The sequence below is a fragment of the Peromyscus californicus genome, unplaced genomic scaffold (assembly GCF_007827085.1).
Source record: "Peromyscus californicus insignis strain IS unplaced genomic scaffold, ASM782708v3 Scaffold_3__1_contigs__length_106647218, whole genome shotgun sequence".
Classification (NCBI taxonomy): Eukaryota; Metazoa; Chordata; class Mammalia; order Rodentia; family Cricetidae; genus Peromyscus; species Peromyscus californicus.
The window spans coordinates 95,978,065-96,001,423 of record NW_026294551.1 but is presented as its reverse complement, the minus strand read 5'-3'; the positions used below and the strand labels follow the sequence as shown (position 1 = coordinate 96,001,423).

Genomic DNA, 23,359 nt, shown 5'->3' with positions numbered 1-23,359 from the left:
TTTTTGTTTTTTGAGACAGGGTTTCTCTGTGTAGCATTGCCTTTCCTGGAACTCGCTTTGTAGACCAGGCTGGCCTCGAACTCACAGAGATCTGCCTGCCTCTGCCTCCCAAGGGCTGGGATTAAAGGCCTGCGCCACCACCGCCCTGCAACCTGATACAATTTTAACCCACTAGCCTTGTGGAAATTTGTTATGTAGCAATAGGAACTCAAAAGAACAGTACCCTAGACACATGTAGGGCAGCAGTTTAGAAACAGGAAAAATCTATCCCTCATCCACCGGGATTAAAACATACAGCAGGGCTGGGGAACATGACTCAGTAACAAAGTACTTGCCTAGTATGTACAAAGTCCCAGTACTGCAAAATAAAAATAAGAAGAAGTGCAGGGGCCAGAGAGATGACTCAGCAGTTAAGAGCATGCCCTGCTCTTGGAGAGGACAAAGTTCAGTTCCCAGCGTCCACATTTTGTGGGTCACAACCATCTGTAACTCCAGCTCCAGGAGATAAGACATCTCTGATCTCTGCTGGCACCAGAACACATGTACACATCATACCCCCCTCAAAGACACACAGAGACATAATTTAAACAGTAAGAAAAGTTGGGTAGCCAGGCAGTGATGGTGCAAACCTTTAATCCCAGCCTTCGGGAGGCAGAGGTAGGCAGATCTCTATGAGTTTGAGGCCAGGCTGGTCTACAAAGTGAGTTCCAGGACAGCCAAAGCTACAGAAAAACCCTATCCTGGGAGCGGGGGTGGTTGGAGAAAAGAAAGAAAGATTGGGAAGAAAACTGTAGCCGCTCTGAAGCTCTTCCTGAGGAATAGGATTTTTGTTTGTTCTATTTTTTTTCTTTTTGGTTTTTCTTTCCTTTTCTTTTGGCTTTTCGAGACAAGGTTTCTCTGTGTAGTTTTGGAGCCTGTCCTAGATCTTGATCTGTAGAGCAGGCTGGCCTCAAACTCACAGAGATCTGCCTGCCTCTGCCTCCTGAGTGCTGGGATTAAAGTCATGAGCCACTACCGCCCGGCTGTTTATTCAATTTTTCAGACAGAATCTCCCACTGTACCATAGACTGGCCTCGAACTCAGTCTTTCTGCCTCATCTTCTCAAGTGCTCAAATTTCAGGCCTAAGCCATTACAATAAGTGTGGTTGTAGTTTTTATTTTTTTAAAAGATGTCTTTATTATGTATATAGTGTTCTGCCTGCATGCCAGGAGAGAGCACCAGATCTCATTATAGATGGTTGTGAGTCACCACGAGGTTGCTGGGAATTGAACTCAGGACCTCTAAAAGAGCAGTCAGTGCTCTGAGCCATCTCTCCAGCCCTATTCTTGTTTTTTTTTAACAGGATCTCACTTTGTTACCCTGGATCTCACTATGTAGATCAGGCTGGCCTCAAACTTGCAGAGATCTACCTGCCTCTCTTTCAGAGTGTTGGTATTAAAGGCATGCACTGTTATGCCCCAGAAACCTTATTATTGGTATTATTTGTGTGCGTGTGAATGAATACACATATACACCAACCATGGTGTGAGCATGTGTAGAAATCCCTCATAGGGTCCAGGGATTGAAATCAGGTGACGAAGTTTATGCAGCAAATGTTTTTATCTGCTGAGTCATATTGCTAGTCTTTCAAGTTTTTTTTTAATGTATGAGTGTTTTGCCTGCATATATGTCTGTGTACCAGGTGCGTGCCTGGTGCCCAAAGAGGCCAGAAGAAGGCACTGGGTCCCCTGGAACTGGAGTTATAGATGGTTGTGGGTGCTCTCAATTAAATCTGGGTCCTCTGGAGGAGCAGCCAGTGCTCTTAACCACTGAGCCATCTCTCCAGCACCCACTTCCCCCCAACCCCCCACTTTTTGAGGCAAATTCTCACTGTGTAAGGCTGCCTGGCCTGGAACTTGTTACATAACTCAAGCTGTCCTCATACTCACAGAGATCAGCCTGCTTCTGTTTCTGGAATGCCGGGATTAAAAGTGTGAGCCACCACAACTCCTGGCACTATTTTTTATTTTTAATTATGTGTATGTGTGCATCTGCACATGTGTGTGGCACCTGAGGAGACCAGAAGAGGGCATTAAATTTCCTCCAGATGGAGTTACAGGTAGCTGTGAGCCAGGTGAGACAGGGGCTAGCACAGAACTCTGGTCCTCTGGCACACCAGCAAATGCTCTTACCTGCTAAGTCATCTCTCCAGCATCCGAATGTCAGCCTTTAGATTTTGACATCTCAAAGCACTCCAAGAATTAGAGTCTTTGTGGGTCCCCTTCACCATGTCATCTCTTTTGGAAGGAAGGGGCCAAAGTACACTCCCTCTTTTCTGGGAGACAAACCTGGATCAACTCAAGGTCCCACCTAATCAAGGGTGACAGGAGGGGTGCGTTTTCAGAAGAGTACTTGAAAGTCTAAATAAGGCCCTGATTATAGAGGGGTGGGAGGTGGTTGTAGGATATAAAAGTCTTGGGTGGTGCATACCTATTATCCCAGCTCTTGGGAGGAGGTGTTTGTGGTCAGTCTGGAATACAGGAGACCCTGTTTCAAAAAACAAAAACAGCTCTTTCCTTTCTGCCGCTGCCATGCCATCCAGACCGAGGAAGACCCGGAAACTCCGGGGCTACGTGATCCACGGCTGCATTGGTAAACAACGCAAGCACCCAGGAGGCCTCGGGAATGCTGGAGGCATGCATCACCACAGGACCAACCTCTCAAATACCATTCAGGTTACTTTGGGAAAGCTGGTATGAGGCATTACCACTTAAAGAGGAACCAGAGCTTCTGCCCGACTGTCAACCTGGATACATTGTGGACACTGGTCAGTGAGCAGACACGGGTCAACCCTGCAAAGAACAAGACTGGAGCTTCTCCCATCATCGATGCTGTGAGCTGGGGCTACTCCACAGTTCTGGGGAAGGAACAGCTCCCTAAGCAGCCTGTCATTGTGAAAGCCAAATGTTTCAGCAGAAGAGCTGAAGAGAAGACAAAGGGTGTTGGAGGTGCCACCCAGGGAGGTTAATTAAATGCTAACATTTTCCAAGTGGAAAAAAAACCTGCCCCCCCAACAAAAATAAACAAACAAACAAACAAACAAACAAACAAACAAATCCAAAAAACCTAAGGGCTGCAGAGATGACTAAGCAGCTAGCCCTGGCTGGTCTTCCAGAGGATCTGGGTTCAATTCCCAGCACCCAGCTCACAACCATCTCCAACTCCAGTTCCAGGGGTTCCAATGCCCTCTTCTGGCCTCATAGGGCACCAGGTGCACACCTGGTACACAGATGTACTTACAGGTGAAACATTCATACACATTAAAAAAAAATTGAGCTTCCCAAGGATTCAAAGATGCCTCCTTTTCATATTCTTTCCTTCCTTTAAATTTTCTTTTAATTTTATGTATGTACATCTGTGACATGGCACACATGTCAAGGTCATGGGACAACTTGTGGGAGTTGGTTTTCTCCTTGTACCATGGGGGTTCTGGGAATGGAACACAGGTCATCAAACTTGACAGCAAACATCTTTACCTATGGGGCCATTTCACCTACCCTCCTGTTTTCTTCCCTTTTGTCTCTTTTAGAGACAATCTCTACAGCTATCCTTGGATGCACATCTTCCATCTTTGGTCCCCAAGTGCTAGAATGCTGGATTACAGGTGTGCACTGCACAGCTAGGATGTGCTGCATCGTAAGTCTCCCTGAGAATTAAGTGCTAACTGATCTGAGATCTAAACTTAGAGAAATTGCTTAATAGGTTGATCTGAAGTCTGACAAACACGCACTCACAACTAACTAGGCATGTCCTGGATGTTGGCAATATCGAATAACAGTGTTTCCTAATAATAACTAACAATTGTTATTAATAGAAGTATTTCAACTAAGAGGTGCGATTTGGGTGGAACCTTGGAAGGCGGATGGGGCTGGGAAAGGCGCTGAGCAGGAGTAAGGACATTCCAAGGCAGGCGTGGGCTTCCTGAGCCTGGGGCCAAGCCCTCCAGGAGCCTGGGGAGGGCCTGGGACCGGAAGGTGGGGGCGTGTTAGAGGACGGAAGCTCACCCCTAAAGTGTCTCCTCCTCCCCTCCCCAGACCATCACGCCCCCCAATAGTAGAGCGCGCCCTCTGGCGGTGGAGCAAGTTCCACCCCGCCTTCCGCATGAATGAGAAGCTGCAGCCCGCTGCGCGCGAAACCGAAAAGTAAGGTAGTGAAGGAGCCAGGACAGGACCTGGCAGCCACCACCAGACCTCTAATGGATCTTCGGGCCGCGCTGGCAGCCTGCCCCCAGGGGCCGCTGCTGTTTTGGCTTGCCTCCGCCCTTCCCTCCCTTCCCTCCCTTCCCTCCCTTCCCTCTTGGTCTTCCTTCCTAGGGCAGCCCCAGCATCCGAGGTGCCCTGCACACCTGCCTTTGCCATTTGTACCCTTCGCACTCTAATTCCTAGGCTCCAGCCAGAGTCCGGGCTGGGAAGCCAGCTAGGCAGAGACCAAGGGAGGAGGCTGGCGGGTGGTCAGAATCAGCCCCAAGTTACTTGTGGGAAGCAGTGGCTATGACGCAAGTTTCCAGGGGGCCCAGGTCGGCTCGAAAGGGAGCGCGCCAGAGCAGCTCCGCTCTGTGCAGTGGCAATCATGAAAAAGCAAAAGCCCGAAGCACGCACCCGAGGGAGCCTTCCCTTTGCCGCTGCAGCCCCGCCCAGCGCGCGTCCCCCAGGGCAGCGGTGCGCACAGACCCTGCGCCGGGCAGTCCCCACTGGACCCTGGGCTGCACAGTCTGGGATCCCGCGCGGTGGCTGGCCTTTTTTTTTTTTTTTTTTTTTCCTTTTTAGCTACGCTTGCCAACCTGTCAGCTGATGGACCTCATCACCCATAGTGGCGCATGTAGCTGGGCCGCTGCTCACTCCATTCACACCGTGTCCCTCACAGCCAGCTGGCGACCGGGAACCCCTGATCCCTGGGTTAGGTCTGCAGACCCAGGTTGCAGTCGGTCGCAAGGAGCCTGCGCCCTTCTCGCCCCGGCATCCAGCCGCCCGTGGGGGGGCGCTGCAAATAGTCCTTTGTTTACATGCAATTCCTTACTCCGCGGAAGGAGGCCGGGGGAGTGCTGAGTTTTCACCAGCTGTTTCCCGCCTTGAAACAGACATCTGATCAGCTGCAAACACACACACATACACACGCCCGGGGAGGCAGGCTGGAGAGACCTCCCTCCCGCCCCTCCCGCCCGCCTCCCTCCCCTCGCCGCTGCTGCTGCCGCCAGCATCTGGGACCGGCCGATTCTGCACCTCCGTCCGGCGCTGCCCTTTGATTCGGATTTCCATCTTGCATTCTCCGGCTGACCGCGAGACCTGGCTCGTGCAGAGGAGGGGGGCCTATCGCTATGGAGTATTTCATGGTGCCCACTCAGAAGGTGCCCTCTTTGCAACATTTCAGGAAAACAGAGAAAGAAGTGATAGGAGGGCTCTGTAGGTGTGTACTGCTCCTCCCCCCCAACCCCTTCTTCCCATTGCAGCCCCCGGCCAGCCCGCCCGGGCGGGTGCGCGTGTGCGCACGCATGGCCCGCGCCTCCGACCTCGCTCGCCTTTCTTAGCCACTGGGTCGGCTGCAGTCTCGTGTTCCCTGCTCGCGCTGCTTGGGGACTCTCTTCCCTCAGAACATGGGGACCCCGAAAGGCCCTGGCCACTTTTGTCCGCTGCAGGCGGGCGAGTCGCGACGTTTGTAAATTGCAAACAGACCCACGTGGTGCTGCAGCAGTCCCGGCCATGCTTGCTGCTGGTGGCTTTCACCCCGCGCTTCCTCCTCCCCCCCGCCCGCTTTGGCTTCCTTCCTTTCCCTGCTTCCTCGCGCTTTCTGGGAACCCTCTTCTAAGGAGGTTTTCTGGGGGTCCGGGGCGTGCCTGAGGACAGCTACAATGCAGCCATGCCGCGGCTCCAGGCTGGGGGGGGGGGCGGGGAGCCGGGTGGTGTGAGCGTTTGCAGAGAACAGGGCTGCAGCAGGGTTGGGGGCGTGCTCGCCTGGGGCTGCGGGCCGTACGTGAACCCTTAGTGGCCGCGCTGCCAGCAGGGAAGCCGCGGTCCCCCACACGTTGGCAGTCACTAGCTTGCTTGCCCGCCGCCCGCGTCCGGGCGCTGTTTACTAGCGAGGCCTGGACGTGACTCTGCAGCCCTCTTGGAGTAGGCGGACCTCTGCGCGCGTGGCCTCGCGGGAACTGTAGTTCTCCATGCCGGGTCGGTGCTGCATTGTGGGACTTGTAGGCGCTTCGGGGCCACGCTTTACTTGCACAAAGCTCAGCCGTAGCCAACTGGGTGGGTTAGGCAGGCCAGGTGGGGAGGCTTTTTGGGAAAGGAGTACCTGAGGCTGCTTCTAGGTTCAGGTCTATTCCCTGTTGCATGTGGGTCTCTCTTGCAAAGTTTGCGGTCCCACGTCTGTTCCCTAATCATAAACGCAAAGCGTTGGGTTTTCTGACCGGGTGGGTGGTCGGAGGTCTGCAAGTTCTTCCAAGAAACCGCTTAGTGAGCTTGGCCCTACTTAGGTTGCCCCAGATCCATCCTCTACCAAATCGCGGCCAACCAGTGGCCAGATCACCCTGGACTCTTGTTAAATGCTTATGCCTGGAACTTCCATTGCCGGCCCTGGCATCTGTTCATTGAACCCTACAAGCCCGCTGGGTCGGAGCGGGGATGGTGGTGCACGCAAGGAGATGTTTCTGCAGCGCGCTTAAGTTTGAAACCTACAGTCCCTTTCCTGCATGCCGCGCTGCTCTAGGAGCATAATGGCTCCCCAGGGCTGGGGCCACGTGCTCCGACACCCCAGTCAGGCAGGGCTGGGATTGAAGGAGGAGGAGCCCGCTGAGTGGCACGGGCTGGTAGACAGTAACGCCTGTGGGGCAGGTGGCTGCATGGGTATAAAATCCAGGCAGGTATCCCACTTTACTTTCAAGTTGAGAGCCAATACCTAGGAGATAGATGGCCTGTTGGTGGATCTAGCAGCTGGCAGCCCCCCTCTGGTCCCCCTTCCCCACCCTCAGTTGGCAGTAAGACAAGGCCCACCTGTAGGGCCCAGCAGTGGTACAGAGCAGCAGCAACAAAACTCTTGGACTCTAATTATTCTGGGGACTCACTTTGCTAGGGTTTTCTCATCGAATCGTCACAATCTTACTATGAGTTGATTTATTTTCTGGTTTCTTTGTAAAGATGGACGCAGAAGCTAAGAAAGGGACCAGTTAGAGCGAATGGTACCGCCGGACTTGAACCCTGACTTTGCTGTAGTGCTGCTTCTCAGAGCTGGGCTGGGTAGTGGGGAGCGAGGCTTGATTTACTCCAGACTGTCCGGAGAGGTCATCCTAGTTCTGGTCCTGCGTAGGTGTGAGGCAGTAGGGGCCCCTGGTTTCACGCCAGCGCTTTCCAGCCCTGTGTTGGAGGAAGGCAGTAGACCCCTGACCCTCCTGGAGCATTGGTCGTTGTCAGGTTTAGTGATTGAAGTACCATAACTTGACTGCACCGGTTCTCAGCCTGTTCTGCACTGAAGCAGTTGCGGGCTGTTCGTTGGCGCTCTAGCCTCTCTCTATGTGTGTTCATTTTCAGCTGGAGCCACAGCTGGGAGGCCTGTCCAGGATGGAGTGTGGGTTGGGCAGGACCTTAAGGTGGATTGACTCTGGCTTGTCTCAGGTTATTGGACTTTGCTCCACCCCTCCCATCTAGCTGGGTTCTCTCTGACTCCTCTGCTTCCTGGGTCATCCAGAAGGAGCCAAAGGGCACAGCGGCACACTTTGAAGTTTTGCTTGAAGTTTGGGACCTGCTGCCTAATGGTTTTGTGAGAATTAGATATAGGAAGTGTCCAGAAGGTGATATTCAGACTCTGAAAAGCAGGTGCAAGGTGGTTTCTGTCCTTGTAAGTGTGTATGTATGCAACTGTGTGCGTGCATATGGAGACCACAGGTCAATGTTGAGTGACCTCCTCAATTGTCCCTGTTCAGCACCAGATGGATGAAAAGAAAAATGAGGACATGCCTGCTCCCAGGTTTATTGTAGATATGAAGGAGAAAGCCAGAGGCATCTGGAAGGGTCCAGACTGAACCAGGCCATGAGAAAGGAGGATGGGGGAGTAGACGAGGAGGAGAAGAGAGGGAGCAAAGAGAGTACCAGGTACCCAGAGACCAAGAGGCGAAGAGGCTGGTAGCCAACATGGCTGAAGTTATATAGGGATAGGAAGGTGGGGAAGGGAAGCCTAGCCTAGGGACTCAACTGGAGAGTGTAGGGTTGGGGGCGGGGTATACCAGCCAGGATGACTCTAAATAGGTACTGAGAGATGCTGGGAGAACCTGGTGGCCAACATCCCCTTTGATATGTTAAATGGGCACCTCAGCCTTTTGCCCTGAGTTTGAGACCTAACCTTATTCCCCACCTTATTTGTTTATTTATACTTTTTATTTAATTTTTTTTTAAGATTTATTTATTTATTATGTATACAGTGTTCTGTCTGCATGTATCCCTGCAGGTCAGAAGAGAACACCAGATTTCATTACAGATGGTTGTGAGCCACCACGTGGTTGCTGGGAATTGAAAATGTGTATGCATGTTTTGCCTGTATGCATATCTGTGCACCACATGTGCGCCGTGCCCTCAGAGGCCAGAAGAGGGTATCAAATCCCTGGAATTGTTGTTACGGACAGTTGGGAGCTGCTGTGTGGGTGCTGGGAATTCAACCTGGGTCATCTGGAAAAAAGTCGGTTCTCTCAGCTGTTCTTAACCATTTCTCCAGCCCAGATGTGTATCCCAGGCTGGCCTCAATCTTGAGATCCTCCTGCCTCCTCTTTAGCATATCCTACTGATGTAAATGACCACAACCAACATCTTGTCCTTGGTTTTTAGAAGAGGTCTTTAGCCGAACCTGGAGCTCACCAATTTGGTGCCCCTGGCTGGCTGTTAAGGAGCTCCAGGGATCCACCTGTCTCCACTGCACCCCCAGCTCTGAGGTTGCAGATGCACTGTGGCCAGCATTTATGTGGATGCAGGGGGTCAGAATTCAGGTCCTCATGCGTAGGACGCTGAGCCATCTCCTTAGCGCTCCACCCCCTTTAATAAATGATAGGTTCTCAGGTTGGCCTCCAACTTGATTTGTAGGCTAAGATGACCTTGAACTCCTGATCCTCCTGCCTCTATCCACCAAGTGCTGGAGCTTCACACATGTGCTATCACCCTGGGTATCATAAACGCTTTAAAGCTCCCTTAGGGGCTGGCAAGCCAGCTTTTCGTAAAGGTCCCTGTGGACAAGCCTATAGTGACTACCTGAGTTTAACCCTCGAGTCCTGCAGGTAGATATCTCTGGGTTTGAGGCCAGCCTGGTCTACATAGCAAGTTCCAGAGCAGCCAGGGCTACACAGAGAGATCCTGTCTTGGAAAAAAAGTGGTGGTGTTAGAGAGCTTAAGAACTTTGGCAGGGGCTGGAGAGCTGGCTCAGTGGTTAAGAGCACTGACTGCTCTTCCAAAGGACCCGGGTTCAATTCCCAGTACCTACATGGCAGCTCACAACTGTCTGTAACTCCAGTTCCATGGGATCTGACACCTTCACACAGACATACATGCAAGCAAAAAAAAAAAAAACAAAAAAAAAAAAACCCCCCAAAAACAACAACAAAAAAAACCCACCAATGCACATAGAAAAATTATTAAAAAATAAATTGCTTTCTTTCTTTTTTTTTTTTTTTTTTTTTTTGGTTTTTCGAGACAGGGTTTCTCTGTGTAGCTTTGCGCCTTTCCTGGGACTCACTTGGTAGCCCAGGCTGGCCTCGAACTCACAGAGATCCGCCTGGCTCTGCCTCCCGAGTGCTGGGATTAAAGGCGTGCGCCACCACCGCCCGGCCATAAATTGCTTTCTTAAAAGAAACAAAGAAATTTAGCATGGCCGGGCGGTGGTGGCGCACACCTTCAGTCCCAGCACGGGGAGGAAGAAGCAGGTGGACCTCTGAGTTCGACGTCAGCCTGGTCTACAGAGCACATTCCTCCAGGACAGCTAGGACTATGCAGAGAAACCTTGTCTCAAACAAAAAACAAAACAACAACAACAAAAAGAACTTTGGTGTGTTTGTTTGGTCTCTGGTCATGTATTTATGAAGCACCAGCTTGATGCTGGGGTTAAGGATATAGCAATGAGTAAGTCCTGGCCCCTGTCCATGGCAGTCACTGATTCAGGATGCCGAAGGGTTTCGTCAGTTCCCTGAGATGCTGGGTACCTGAGTGAAAACCTCCAGGGAAACAGGTCATTCTTTCATCTTCTTGTTCTACTGCCCATCATCTTTCCTTTGATTTTGACTAAACTTTACCACGATCCTGCATACGGCAGTATTGCCAGTCTGTGAAAGTGGGGACAACTGAGGCAGGGAGATTTCAGTGGCGAGGGTTCCACAGTTAGCAGGTGTCAAGGCTGGTATTGGCATTTGCACCCTGTGCAGCTTCTCTGTGGTAGTCTGAAGTTGCTAGGGAAGAGATGCCTCTGACAGGAACCACTTGGCTTGGTATGTCCTGGGTCAAGGGGAGGGTGGTAGGGTGGTCAGGGCTGTAGAGTCGGTGGGCCTGTGATGGAAAAAGACGGCTGAGCATGCGTGTGTGGGGTACGCTTGGTGGGAGGGTCATCTCTCCCTCTCCTCCTTCTCCTGGGTATGGGAGAAATCCCACATGGCCTTTCCCACCTTTTGATTGTGGATGTTTTAGGGATGTTAAGTGGGTTCAGGTCATGTGAAAAGAAAGTTGTTGGTGGCCAGTTAGAGGGTGGTGGGGATACCTGGCCTTAGGCTGGGCAGGAGGATCAGGGATCCAGATATGAACCACCACCTGCCTTCTGCTCTGGAGCATCTGGATACGGTGCTGCCAATCTTCACTAGGGATGGTGGCCCTGCTCTTAGAACTCAAGGCTGGGTGGCCGAATTCTGTTCTTTGGCCACAGGCCCAGCAATCTCGCTGCCATCACAAGCCAGTGCCACCCATGCCAGTGGTCTCAGCAATCTTCACTGCTTACCGAGGGACTCTGTGGAGGCTTTTTTGGGTGGGACTTTTCCATATGATTACTCACTGTGAACTTGCTTTTGCAAAACCAAGAAAGAGCTGTAGGGAACTTTCCGGCATATGTAAGAGAATCTACTTTTTCTAGTGCAGTATCACCTGGAAGTGACCATTGGGCTAGTCAGTGATGAGGATTGCCGATCGCATTCCACCAATCGTGATTCTGGATCAGCTCACATTCTACCCACTAGAGCACCTAGCTAGCTTACTTACAGTTATAACCACTGGGCAGTAGTAGTTAACTACCAGTTAACTATCAGTAGCCTGTTAACTATCAGCTGGAGCTTCCGGGCTGTTTAGACAAGTCATTGAGGCAATCCCAAATCCCCATGCAGAATTGTAGCTTTGCAAGGACAGTTTCTTTCCTCAAAGCTAAGTCCAGGGATGGCCATGTTAACTAGCTTGGAGGCTGGGTGACACATTTGGAAGGGTCTGGCTAGGGACCTGCTCACTGTCTGGTACCCAAGGTCTCTTCAGGTGGAGTTCTGCAATGGACTCTTTCAGGGTGGGGCTCTGAAGTTTCCTTTTGGCTTCCCAGTTAGTGCGTGTCCTGGGGGATGGGGAGGCTGAGGTTAGCTCTCAGGGCTGCAGTTTCAAGGGTAGCTGAGTTGATGGGAGCTGCAGGGGACTGCTTGCAGCTGCACCCTGTCCTGCCAGCCCACCAGGTATGACCTAGGGTGAGTCTCTGCACCTGTGGGTCAGTCACACACACTTAGTTGTGCAGCCTCTGGTTGTGTGTGAGCCTTTAATAGAGGGCACACCCAGATGTAGGAGCCAGCTCTGCCCTGCTCTGGCTGTCTGCACAGCCCAGGACCATGGCTAGGGCTCACTGCTGCAGTGAAGGCCAGGGAGAAAGAAGTCTGAATATGCAACTAAGCTAGGTGTGTGATGGCACCTAATCCCAGCACTTAAAGGCTGAGGCAGGAGGATGCCAGTCTGGGCTATAAGAGTGAAACCATGTCACAAGCAAACAGGAGCAGCAGCAAAAAGAAGAGTCACCTGGGCTGTGGTGGCACACACCTTTAATCCCAGCACTTGGGAGGCAGAGCCAGGCGAATCTCTGTGAGTTCGAGGCCAGCCTGGTCTACAGAGTGAGTTTCAGGACAGGCTCCAAAGCTAAGCAGAGAAACCCTGTCTCGGAAAAAAAACAAAAAACCAAAAACCAAAAAGAGTCAGTGAAGTAACTGTCATGGCGCCTGGTCCTCCTTTACTGGGGAAGCTGGTCAGTCCATGGGATGGTATAGAGTCTGTTCTGCCCTACTCTGGGGTCCCAATGCCATCTTTTACTGTGTGGCTGGTCCCTTCCTCCTTTTCACCTGGGAATCAAGTGCCCTTAGCCTACTTACTGGTTCTTTGACACAACAGGGTTTTGTTATATGGCATAGATTGTCCTTGAACTCAGGGATCTGCCTCTACCTAGTCCTAGGGTTACAGATATGTGACACTGTCCTTTTTATTTTATTTTTATTTTTTATTTTTTTTTGGTTTTTTGAGACAGGGTTTCTCTGTGTAGCTTTGCGCCTGTCCTGGAACTCACTCTGTAGCCCAGGCTGGCCTCGAACTCACAGAGAGATCCGCCTGTGCCTGCCTCCCGAGTGCTGGGATTAAAGGCGTGCGCCACCACCACCCGGCCTATTTTATTTTTTTAAATGGAGTTCTCGGGCTTGAATCTAGGACTTTGAGCATGTTAGGCAATCACTCTGTCAACTGAACCACAGCCTTAACCCTGTTTATTTATTTATTTTAAAAATACACTCCTGTATTCTGAGGCCCTTAAGACAGGCTAGCCCTCTGGGTATCCTGAGGGTGGTTACATGCTGTTTTGAGACTGGTCTTAGGTCAGTTTCAGCCTTTGGTGCATAACCAGCATGGGCCCAGAGACTGGGTGAGTTGTTGGGGAGATTCCCACATTAATCCTAGGGTGGAGTGGGGATTATAATCCCCGAGTAGTTTGCTCTCTGTGACCTCTCTCATGTATGTATGTAATTATTTATATTGCTTGTATGTGGGGTGCCCACAGAGGCTGGAAGAGGGTGTTGATCCCCTGGAGTTGCAGTTTCGAGCCGCCTGATGTGGGTTCTGGGAATCAAACTGAGGCACTCTAGAAGAGCAGTAAGAACTCTTAGCTAGTTAGCTATCTATTCAGCTCCCCCCACCACCCACTTTTTAATTTTGAGACAGGGTCTCATGTAGCCCAGGCTGACTTTGAACTTGCTGTGTAGTTGAGGATGGTCTTGAACTTAACTTTCTGCCCTTGCCTCCCAAGTGCTGGTATTACTGGCGTGTTCCCACCGTGCCCAACGCCTCACCTGTCTTGTCTGGTTTTTTTGAGACAGGAGTCTTCCTTTGTAGCCCAGGCTGGCCTGGAAACCCCCACCCTTCCAGCATCAGCCTCCTAAGTGCTGAACTTACAGGTGTGTGCCATCATCACACCCTTTCTCTTCCTGCCCCCAGACACCCGTGGTGTTAACTACTTACCGTAGAGCATTCCTCTCACAGGCCTACTGGCTCCAGAGTCGGTGTGTTCAGGGCCAGACTCAAAGGACTGAGGAGCAGTACTGGCTTTGTCCTTGTCTCCTTCCAGATGCCCCGTCGCTCCCCTTTTGGGGCTGGGAGAAGCATCGCGTCCTGGCCTGAAGCAGGGAGGCTGGACCTCCAGCTATCCCACCCTAAAGCTGTGTCTCTCCCCACCCTAAGCTCTAAGTAGGGAAGTCTCATCTGTCAGGTGGGAGACCTGGGCCCCTTTAGGTCCTGTGGGGACACGAACCCCGGGAGAAGGGGTCATGTCCTCTGGGTGCTCTGGGGTCCTGGGCTTTTGGCCCTGAATGAGGAGACCTGACTTGATGAGGTGGGAAGGGGGTGCTCTGCCTCCAAACCCCGTGCAGTGGCCGACAGAGACTCATTCCCAGCTGTCCATCCTTTCTGCTGGGAGAGGAAGCTGGGGCCCTGGAAGGGGCAGGGATGCTACTAGGGTCCTTTAGGGAGCTGAGGCAGGACAGATGGGGTAGGCTGGGTGGGGCTGGACAGGCTTCAGCTGTTTCCAGCTGCTGCAGATGTGTTTCCCTCCTGGGCTGCTGGGCAGCCCGTTTTCCCTGGGGATGGAGGCAGGAGCCAGCTCACTGCCAGAGAGTTAGATCTGGCACCCCTTTGACCTGGGACTCCACATCAATGAGGTGAGAGGTGTTGGAGGCCTCTCTTCCCAGACCCAGGGGTATGAGCTTCCTTAGCTCTAGCCTGCAACAGGTCACCCTGGGAGGGCCCCCTCAGGAAGAGGCCAGGGCTGTGGCTTTGGGTGGGGCTGAAGACCTCTGCTGAGAGCAGAGCATCTGGAAGCCATCAGGCCAGGGGCGGGAGGGGGAGTTGCAGGGGAGGGCTGAGAAGGGGGGGCATACCTCCTCCAGGCCACACACAGGCCCACCCCTTGGGAGCAGTGGCGTTGGGCCCTCCACTGCTGGCTGCCTTCTTTCTCACCCTACTGGCTAGCTGCGACTTCTGCAGCATGCAGTAACATCCTCCACAGCATGCTGGGAGCCTCATTTTTTTCATGCAAAGTGAATCCACCTTGGAGTGGGTCATATTCAAGTAGAACTGCCCCAAGAGGTGCTTGACCCGGCGTCCCACCCGGAGCGAGTGCTGCCTGCCTGTCTTGTCCTCTATGCAGTCTTAGTTCATAGTGGCTGGGAGGGTGGTGTTAATTCTGGCTGGAGACAACTGTGCCACTGGGCAGGGCGGTGGAGTGTCTTCTCAGAACTGTGGTGACAAAGTATGAGCTACTGAAGGAGGTGGTCCAGATACACAGCAAGGAGCTTTGAGGTGTCGCAAGAGCAGGTGTCTCTGGTTGCTGTCTGGGGTCCCCTTGCATTAGAATCATGGGGATTAGCCATGCAGGTTTCAGGGCCTTCCCTGCCTGGCTAGGGAGATAGTAGAATGGCAGGTGAGGCCTGCATAGTTGTGAACCCCTGTGTATTTTGGTATCCAGGCACTGCTAAGAATCTCTTCTAGAGGAGGGAATTCTAGAAAAGAAGCCTTGGGGGCTGGAGAGATGGCTCAGGGGTTAAGAGCATTGGCTGCTCTTCCAGAGGACCCGGGTTCAATTCCCAGCACCCACATGGGAGCTTACAACTGTCTGTAACTCCAGTTCCAGGGAATCTGACACCCTCACAGAGACATATACGCAGGCAAAACACCAATGTGCATAAAATAAATAAATCTTTTTTTTTTTTTTTAAAGAAGAAGCAGCCAGGGGAGGGGTGGGTTCTAAGTAGACCACCCATGTTCACAGGCAGCTGATTCAGCCCACTGGGCATCCCAGGGTCCACACATCTCTATGTCATCTTCAGGGTGATCTGCCAGAGTACCTCAGGCACTGTTTGTTGTAGGGAAGTGATGCAGGTTATATCCAGGGTCCTCTGGTGATGAACTCTGAGGACAGAGGCGTAAAGTCCAGAGGACATCTAGCCTGAATCTACTCCTGTTCTCCCTGGCAGCCTTGCCAACATTCCACTGACCCCTGAGACCCAACGGGACCAGGAGAGGCGGATCCGGCGGGAGATTGCCAACAGCAACGAGCGTAGGCGCATGCAGAGCATCAACGCTGGCTTCCAGTCCCTCAAGACCCTCATTCCCCACACAGATGGAGAGAAACTCAGCAAGGTGGGCAGTGGCAGGGAGGCCCTCTTGGAGGAGGTGCTCTCATGGGGAGAGGACCATCAGTCTGACTCTTTCCCTCCTGCCCTCAGGCAGCCATTCTCCAGCAGACGGCAGAATACATCTTCTCTCTCGAGCAGGAGAAGACTAGACTCCTGCAGCAGAATACACAGCTCAAGCGCTTCATCCAGGTACGGGACGGACAGCCCTCCCAGCAGTGCCCCGCCTTCCTCTTCTGTGTGTGCGTATCCTAACCGGGCCGTTAGCTTGGGATGCATGTGTGGCTCTCAGTCTTATCTTGCCCACAGAAACTGCCTACTTCTTGCCTGGGCCTGCTTCTTCCTCTGTGAAGAACAGTGGGGCAGGCTCTGGAGGAAGCAGGCGACTGTTCTAGAAAGCAAGTCCGTTCTTCCGTTCCTGGTATACGGCTCCTTGGTGGATCTGCAGAATGGGTTCCCCAGTGTGAGCCCACCTGTCTTGGGTAGCTTTGGAGGGCCTGCAATAGAGCCCCCCGGGACCTCTGGATGTGTTATGAGTGTGTCTGCTCACTCACCAACCTCTTGGGGTCCCCAGGAGCTGAGTGGCTCATCCCCCAAGCGGCGTCGGGCAGAAGACAAGGATGAGGGCATTGGCTCACCTGACATCTGGGAGGACGAGAAGGCTGAGGACCTTAGGAGGGAGATGATTGAGCTTCGGCAGCAGCTGGACAAGGAGCGCTCTGTGCGGATGATGCTGGAGGAGCAGGTGAGGCAGCGCCCTCTGCTGGCCAGTGTGATGCCCAGGCATAGAGGATGGATTCTGATCTTTTCTGTTCAGTTCCTCCCTTCAAGTATTTATTTGCAAGAATGCCTGCTCTGTACCTGGCCTAAGAGTAGGCTCTCCAGAGTTTCCATTTGCATAGGAGTGAAAAGCATTAGTCAACGGTTCTTTCTTTCTTTCAAGTATTTATTTATTTAATGTATATCTGTAATCTGTCTTCATGTACACCAGAAGAGGGAGTCAGATCCTGTTACAGACGGTTGTGAGACACCATGTGGTTCCTGGAATTGAACTCAGGACCTCTGGAAGAGCAGCCAGTGTTCTTAATCGTTGGGCATTTCTCCAGTCTCTCTCTCTCTCTCTCTCTCTCTCTCTCTCTCTCTCTCTCTCTCTCTCTCTCTCTTTCCTTTTAAGTCAGGGTTTCTTCATGTAGCTCTGGCTGTCCTGGAACTCACTCTGTAGACCAGGTTGGCCTCGAACTCACAGAGATTCGTCTGCCTCTGCCTCCCGAGTGCTGAGATTAAAGTTGTGTGCCACCCAGCAAGGGTTCTTTCTTAAAGGTGTGAAAATGCAACAGAGGGTGGGTGTTTAGCTCAGTTATGGAGTGCTTAGTATGTAAGTTCTGGGCTCAACTCCCAGCATGCACACTCAAAAAACTGCCGCTGAGAAAGACTGCGCAGGAGCTGTGGCACCAGAAAGGGTTTGACCTGGTTCCCCAGGGTGTGCTGCCTGGCTTCCCTGAGGAAACTGGCCGTCAGACGAGAAGGGAGGAGGTGGGAGCAGTAGAGACCGAAGTTTAGAGGCGAAGTGGGGCGAGCCTCTGGTCTGCCCTAAGGGGGCGCTCTCTGCCAGGGTTTTAGGTTTAGGATTGCCCTGTGCCCAGGATTGAGGTTTTAGTGAGCACATGGCCTTTGCGGTAGAGCAGGTGTGGCCTCGCCCCACCTCTGAATGCTGTGCCGTTTCATTTACAGGTGCGCTCCCTTGAGGCCCACATGTACCCGGAAAAACTCAAGGTGATCGCCCAGCAGGTGCAGCTGCAGCAGCAGCAGGAGCAGGTGCGGCTGCTGCACCAGGAGAAGCTGGAGCGGGAACAGCAGCATCTGCGGACGCAGGTGAGCGCGAGACTCCAGGCGGGGCCAGCAACAACGCGGGCATGCTGGGTTAGGTCCCTTGAGAGCATTAGAACGTAGATTCCTCCCGGTGGCCCTTGGAAGCTTGAGCTGCTGTAGTGTTTTATTGCTGTGGAAAATGAGGCAGGGAAAGGTCAGATAACCTGCCCAGGAGCAGGAATTTGAACCCTCTCGGTCTTAATCCAGGAACTATGTTCTTTTTCTTTTCTTTTTTTGTGGTGGTGTTGACTGACTCCAGGGCCTTGTGCATGTCAGGCAGGCAAGCGTTCTACCACTGAGCTATATCCCAGCGAGCGCCAGACTCTATAGTTTTTTTTGTTTGTTTTGAGACAGGGTCTCCCTGTGTAAACCAGGCTACCCTTGAACTCACAGAGATCTGTCTGCTTCTGCCTCCCAAGGGCGGGGATTAAAGGCTTGTGCCACCATGCCCAGCCAGGGTGTAAACCCTTGAAGAGTTATTTATTAAATTCCGAAGTGCTTCTTGTCACAGGGAATGAATGAGGGTCTGGGGTGCACAGAGGCTGCTCACTAGGCTGCCGGGTCGGGTATGGTGGGGTTGTGAATTGGCTGGCCCCTCTGCTTGTCAGCTTTCTTTTTTTTTTTTTTTGGTTTTTCGAGACAGGGTTTCTCTGTGTAGCTTTGCGCCTTTCCTGGAACTCGCTTTGGAGACCAGGCTGGCCTCGAACTCACAGAGATCCGCCTGGCTCTGCCTCCCGAGTGCTGGGATTAAAGGCGTGCGCCACCACCGCCCGGCCAGCTTTCTTTTTTTTCCCCCCGGAGCTGAGGACCAGACCCAGGGCCTTGTGCTTGCTAGGCAAGCGTTCTACCACTGAGCTAAATCTCCAACCCTGCTTGCCAGCTTTCTATTAGTGTAACAAAGCACCTGAAACAATCAGTTTATAAAGAGAAAAGGCTTTGGCTTAAGTTTTGAAGGCTTCAGATTATGGGTGATTAGATTGGTAGTGAGATGATGTATCACGGCAGGAACAAAACCACTCACCTCATGGCTAGGAAACTAAAGAGAAAAAGAGAAAGAAGCAGGGCTCTTATTGTCCCCTTGGAAGATGTGCCTGCCCATAGAGAACTTCTATTCAGCTCTGTTATTGTTATTATTATTATTATTATTATTATTATTATTAATTATTATTACTATTATCATTTTCTGAGACAGGGTTTCTCTGTGTAGCAGTTCTGGCAGTCCTGGAACTCACTTTGTAGACCAGGCTAGCCTTGAATTCCACCTGTCTCTTGACTCCCTAATGCTGGGATTAAAGGCATGCTCCACCACTGCCTGGCACTAGGCTCCATTATTATTATTTTATTCTCTTAAGCCTTGCTATGTATCCCATGTGGGCCTTGAACTCACTATATATCCCAGATGGGCTTGAACTTGTCACCATCCTGCTCAGCTTCCTGACTCCTGTGATTACGGATGTGCACCACCACACTCGGCTTAGGCTCAACTTCTTAAGGTTTCTCTCTTCTAACTGCCACACCAGAGACCAGCCTTTACCGCATGGACTTTGGGGGGACATTTAAAATCCGCACTAGCAGATACCCTGTGAGTAAGGAAGGTTGGTGGGTGGGAGAGAGACTGAGGGCTTCTGTCTTGCAGCTTCTGCCTCCTCCAGCCCCGACCCACCACCCCACAGTGATCGTGCCGGCACCGGCTCCACCTTCTTCACACCACATCAATGTTGTCACCATGGGTCCCTCCTCAGTCATCAATTCTGTTTCTACATCCCGGCAAAATCTGGACACCATTGTGCAGGTATTTGGGCTCAGGGGGAGGGTGGCTTGTGGGATTTGACTCTTGGGGACAGGCTTTTTGCTGGAGACTAAGGAATAGGAGATGGAAGAGAAGCAAGATGGAGCTTGTGTAGGAGTAACAATTTGGATGCCTGGATAGGTCCCCTCCCTGTGCCTGGGGGGAAAAAGAGATTCCCTTTTTAAAAATTAAATTAAAATAAAATATATTTATTGTGTGTATATGTGTATGTGTATGTGTGTATGTGTGCCATGGAACCTCTGTGGTGATCAGAGGACAGACAGCTTGGAGGAACAGGCTCTCTTCACTATGTCAGACTCGGGTTAGAAGGCTTATAAACTCAGGTTTATAAGGCTTGGTGGCAAGTGCCTTTACCAACTGAATTACCTTGGTGGCCCTACGAGGCTTCTGTTCTCAGAGCTTCTTGGTAATGAGTCTTAATTCAGCTTGTGAACCAGTCCAGAACTTTCTCCTACCTTTGTGTTTCTTTTCTTTTCTTTCTTTCTCTGCATATATTGTGGTATATGTGTAGGTGTGTATAGTGTGCATAGGTGCACATTTGGGTGGAAGCCAGATGTCAGCTTTGAAGTATTGCTCCTTAGGAATTCTCCACTACGGTTTTCTTTTGTTGTTATCTTCTTCCTCTTCTCCTCCACCCCCTTCCCCTCCCCCACAAGGTTTCTCTGCAACAGACGCGGCTGTCCTAGAACTCGCTCTGTAGACCAAGCTGGCCTCAAACTCAGAGATCCGCCTGCCTCTGCCTCCTGAGTGCTGGGATTAAAGGCGTGCGCCACCACTGTCTGTTTTAATTTTGAGATTATAATTGCTTCATTTTCATCTTCCCTTTCTCTCTCCAAACTCATACACCCCTCCTGGCTTTCCTTTAAATTCATGGCCTCTTTTTCTCATTAATTGTTGTTACATACATATATATGGATGTGTATATTTTCCTAAGTACATAATATGCCTTACTCAGTCTCTAGAATGGTACTTGTGTACGTTTTCAGGCTGACCATTTGGTATTGGATAACAAATTGGTGTGCTCTTCAGTGGAGAGACTTTCCCCTGCTCTCGGCGTTCCTTAGTTGTCTGTGGCTCTTTTTTTGTTTTGTGAGACAGGGTTTCTCTGCGCCTTTCCTGGAACTCGCTCTGTAGCCCAGGATGGCCTCGAACTCAGAGATCCGTCTGCCTCTGCCTCCCAAGTGCTGGGACTAAAGGTGTGCGCCACCACTGCCCGGCTGTCTGTGGTTCTTTGTGTAGGAGTGAGGCCTCATAGGCTCTTCTTTGTCCACTTTGGCATGTTTATCAGTGTTGTCTTTGTTCAGCACGTGTTTAGGCAGACATGTTGGTGAGCTTCACAGCAAGCTCCCTGATCCTCTGACTCTCACAATCCTTCCGTCTCCTCTTTTGCAATGATCCCCGAGCTTAAGGTTTGGGAGTTTTATTATAGATGAATCCTTTGGGATGGGCTCCACAACTCTGCATTTTCATTCATTGTGGGTTTTTTTTTTTTTAAAGATTTATTTATTTATTATGTATACAACATTCTGCCTCCATGTAACCTTGCACACCAGAAGAGGGCACCAGATCTCATTACAGATGGCTGTGAGCCACCATGTGGGTGCTAGGAATTGAACTCAGGACCTCTGGAAGAGCAGTCAGTGCTCTTAACCTCTGAGCCATCTCTCCAGCCCCGGGTTTTTTTTTAAAATAACAATCTCTATCTGTTGCAGAGAGGTTTCCTTGATGAGGGGTGAGGACTACACTTAATGGGTTAGATGCTAGAGAAAGATGTCCACTGTTTTATTTATTTATTTTTGAGAAAAGATTTGTATGTATCTGTGTGCGTTTGTGTGTGTGTGTGTGTGTGTGTGTGTGTGTGTACTACTATGTTTTTTGAGCAAACACCTGTCGATATATATATATTATAATGTTCTCATTATGAAGATTTACATTATTGACCTCTAAAATGTCTTTGTCTCTCTCTCTTTTTTGTTGTTGTTGGTTTTGGGTTTGGTTTCTGTATTTATTTTGTAATTTTGAGATATTTGTGTCCAAGGAGAAGCTACTACATTGTGTTAAGAAAGTGGGGGTGGGGAGCCAAAGAACCAGGAGGCAGAAAACTTGCTGGAGCTTGTTGCTCACCAGGATAGGCTGGCCGGCCAGTGAGCCTTAGGGGTCTTCCTGACTCGACCTCCCCAGCCTCCAATTACAGGTTCATGCCACTGTGCCTGACTTAAATGGGTCTGGGGACTGGACCCAAGCCCTCATGCTTAAAGGCAAGCACTCTGCAGACCGAATATCTCCCCAGCCCCTTTTACCTTTCTGTGGGTAGGCAGTACGAAGGCCCCCTCTCAGTGCTTTGAGCAACATTTACAAGAATCACTTAGTTGGTAAGTTGTAAATAACCCAATAAACAGAAACAAGGAAGAGATGAAAAAAAAGACTATCAGATTCCAGAACTTTCATTGCATATACGCCCAGCAAACTGAGTAATACAGTGAATAGCAAAGACCTTTACTGGGTTAGTGGACTTCACAATTATAAACATGAGCCACGCCTGTCGTTTCTAACATCTAGGGCTGTGGTCTTCTGGAGGCCAGGACCTTCAACTTAGCTGAGGGTCTTCCCTTTCTTAGCCCAACCCCGTGCCTGCTTTGCTTAGTTTATTTCTGAACAGTTCTGGGGTGTGTGTTTTGGGGGCAGATAACACCTGGCTGAGGGCCCCCACTCTTAACTGGCTGACCTGATCTCCCCAACTGAGTCTCCTCAATGGTCTGTTTCTCTCTGCCCAGGCAATCCAGCACATTGAGGGCACCCAGGACAAGCAGGAGCTGGAGGAGGAACAGAGACGAGCGGTTATTGTCAAGTCTGTCCGCAGCTGCCCGGAGGCTCACACCTCGGATACCGCCTCAGACTCTGAGGCCTCGGACAGCGACGCCATGGACCAGAGCCGGGAGGAGCCTTTGGGGGACGGGGAGCTTCCCTGACCACCCCCCAGCCCTCCTCTCCCTTCTGGGGGTTAGAGGGGGCCGGGGTAACAACAGGGAGAAACATGGGTGAATGAGTGAGAAATTTTTACAAAATTATGATGTCATTTGGGTCTCTTTTATGACCTCTTTTTCAATACTGTAAGTCGACCTTTGATCGAAGCCACCCAAGCCCAGGTCCCGGGGCTGGGGTGGTATAGCACGTGTGGGAGCATCGGGACCCCAGGGCTGGGCCTCGGCCCTGGGGCCGGGGAAGCTGACACTGAGGTGCCGGGCCTCTCTCCGCCAAAAAGCTTTTTTTGTTTGTTTGTTTGTTTTCCTTTCATTTAAACGTGTTTTTTAAGAACAGGGAAAATCAAACAAAACCCCAAGGTATTTCCTCCCTCCCCAGAGCCAGCCCGAGACTGACGGTCTTCAGCCCCCTTCCCGTCTCTGTTTGGTTTTCTCTTTTCTCTTTGAAGCACTTACATGGGTTGGGGGTCAGGCTGGGTTGGGGCTTTCTGGGGACCCGGGGGTCTACATTGTTTCTCGGTTGGGGATTGCTGCTGCCATTGCCCCCTCCCCCCGCCACCTCAGCACCCGAATTGGCCACTCTCCACTACCACCTTTCCCTCCAGGGTTCCCATCATTGACCCCAAAAATGTCTTTGTCTCTCTTTTTGTTTTGTTCGTTGTTGGTTTTATTTTGGTTTTGGTTTCTGTATTTTTTAAAAAACTTCTCTCTTTTTTTTTTTTTTTTTTTTACAATTTTGAGGTCTTTGTGTCCAAGGAGAAGCTATTATATTTTGTTAAGAAAGTGGGGGTAGGGAACAAAATACCAAGAGGCCATTGTGCCTTTGTAAAGAAACAAAATAAAATTTGTACTTTGTTTTTTAGATTCTGTATTTCTTGAGGATTATTGTTCTGGGAACCTGGCCTGGGCTGCTTGGCCTAGACTAAGGGATATTTTTAGGACTTCCAAATCCAGAGGGGACTGTGTGTGTGTGTGTGTGTGTGTGTGTACATAATTGTGTGAAGTTGCAGTAAAGAGATTGG

General features: G+C 51.0%; 1 protein-coding gene and 1 pseudogene across 2 annotated transcripts; both read left to right on the top strand.

Moving 5' to 3' along the window:
- LOC128123191 (60S ribosomal protein L27a-like) lies at positions 1–3,328 on the top strand (annotated as a pseudogene).
- A 1,525-nt stretch (positions 3,329–4,853) lies between these two features.
- Positions 4,854–23,199, top strand: Tfap4 (transcription factor AP-4). Of its 2 annotated transcripts, none has more exons than XM_052759278.1 (7): positions 4,854–5,443; positions 15,519–15,684; positions 15,771–15,869; positions 16,252–16,422; positions 17,409–17,549; positions 19,183–19,338; positions 22,131–23,199. In XM_052759278.1, the coding sequence occupies exons 1-7, from the start codon at positions 5,355–5,357 to the stop codon at positions 22,323–22,325; spliced, it is 1,017 nt and encodes a 338-aa protein (XP_052615238.1). In that variant the 5' UTR covers positions 4,854–5,354; the 3' UTR covers positions 22,326–23,199. The 2 variants fall into 2 exon arrangements, with proteins under 2 accessions (XP_052615238.1, XP_052615239.1); XM_052759279.1 differs by lacking the exon at positions 4,854–5,443 and adding an exon at positions 5,936–6,201.
- The last annotated feature ends 160 nt before the right edge of the window (positions 23,200–23,359 follow it).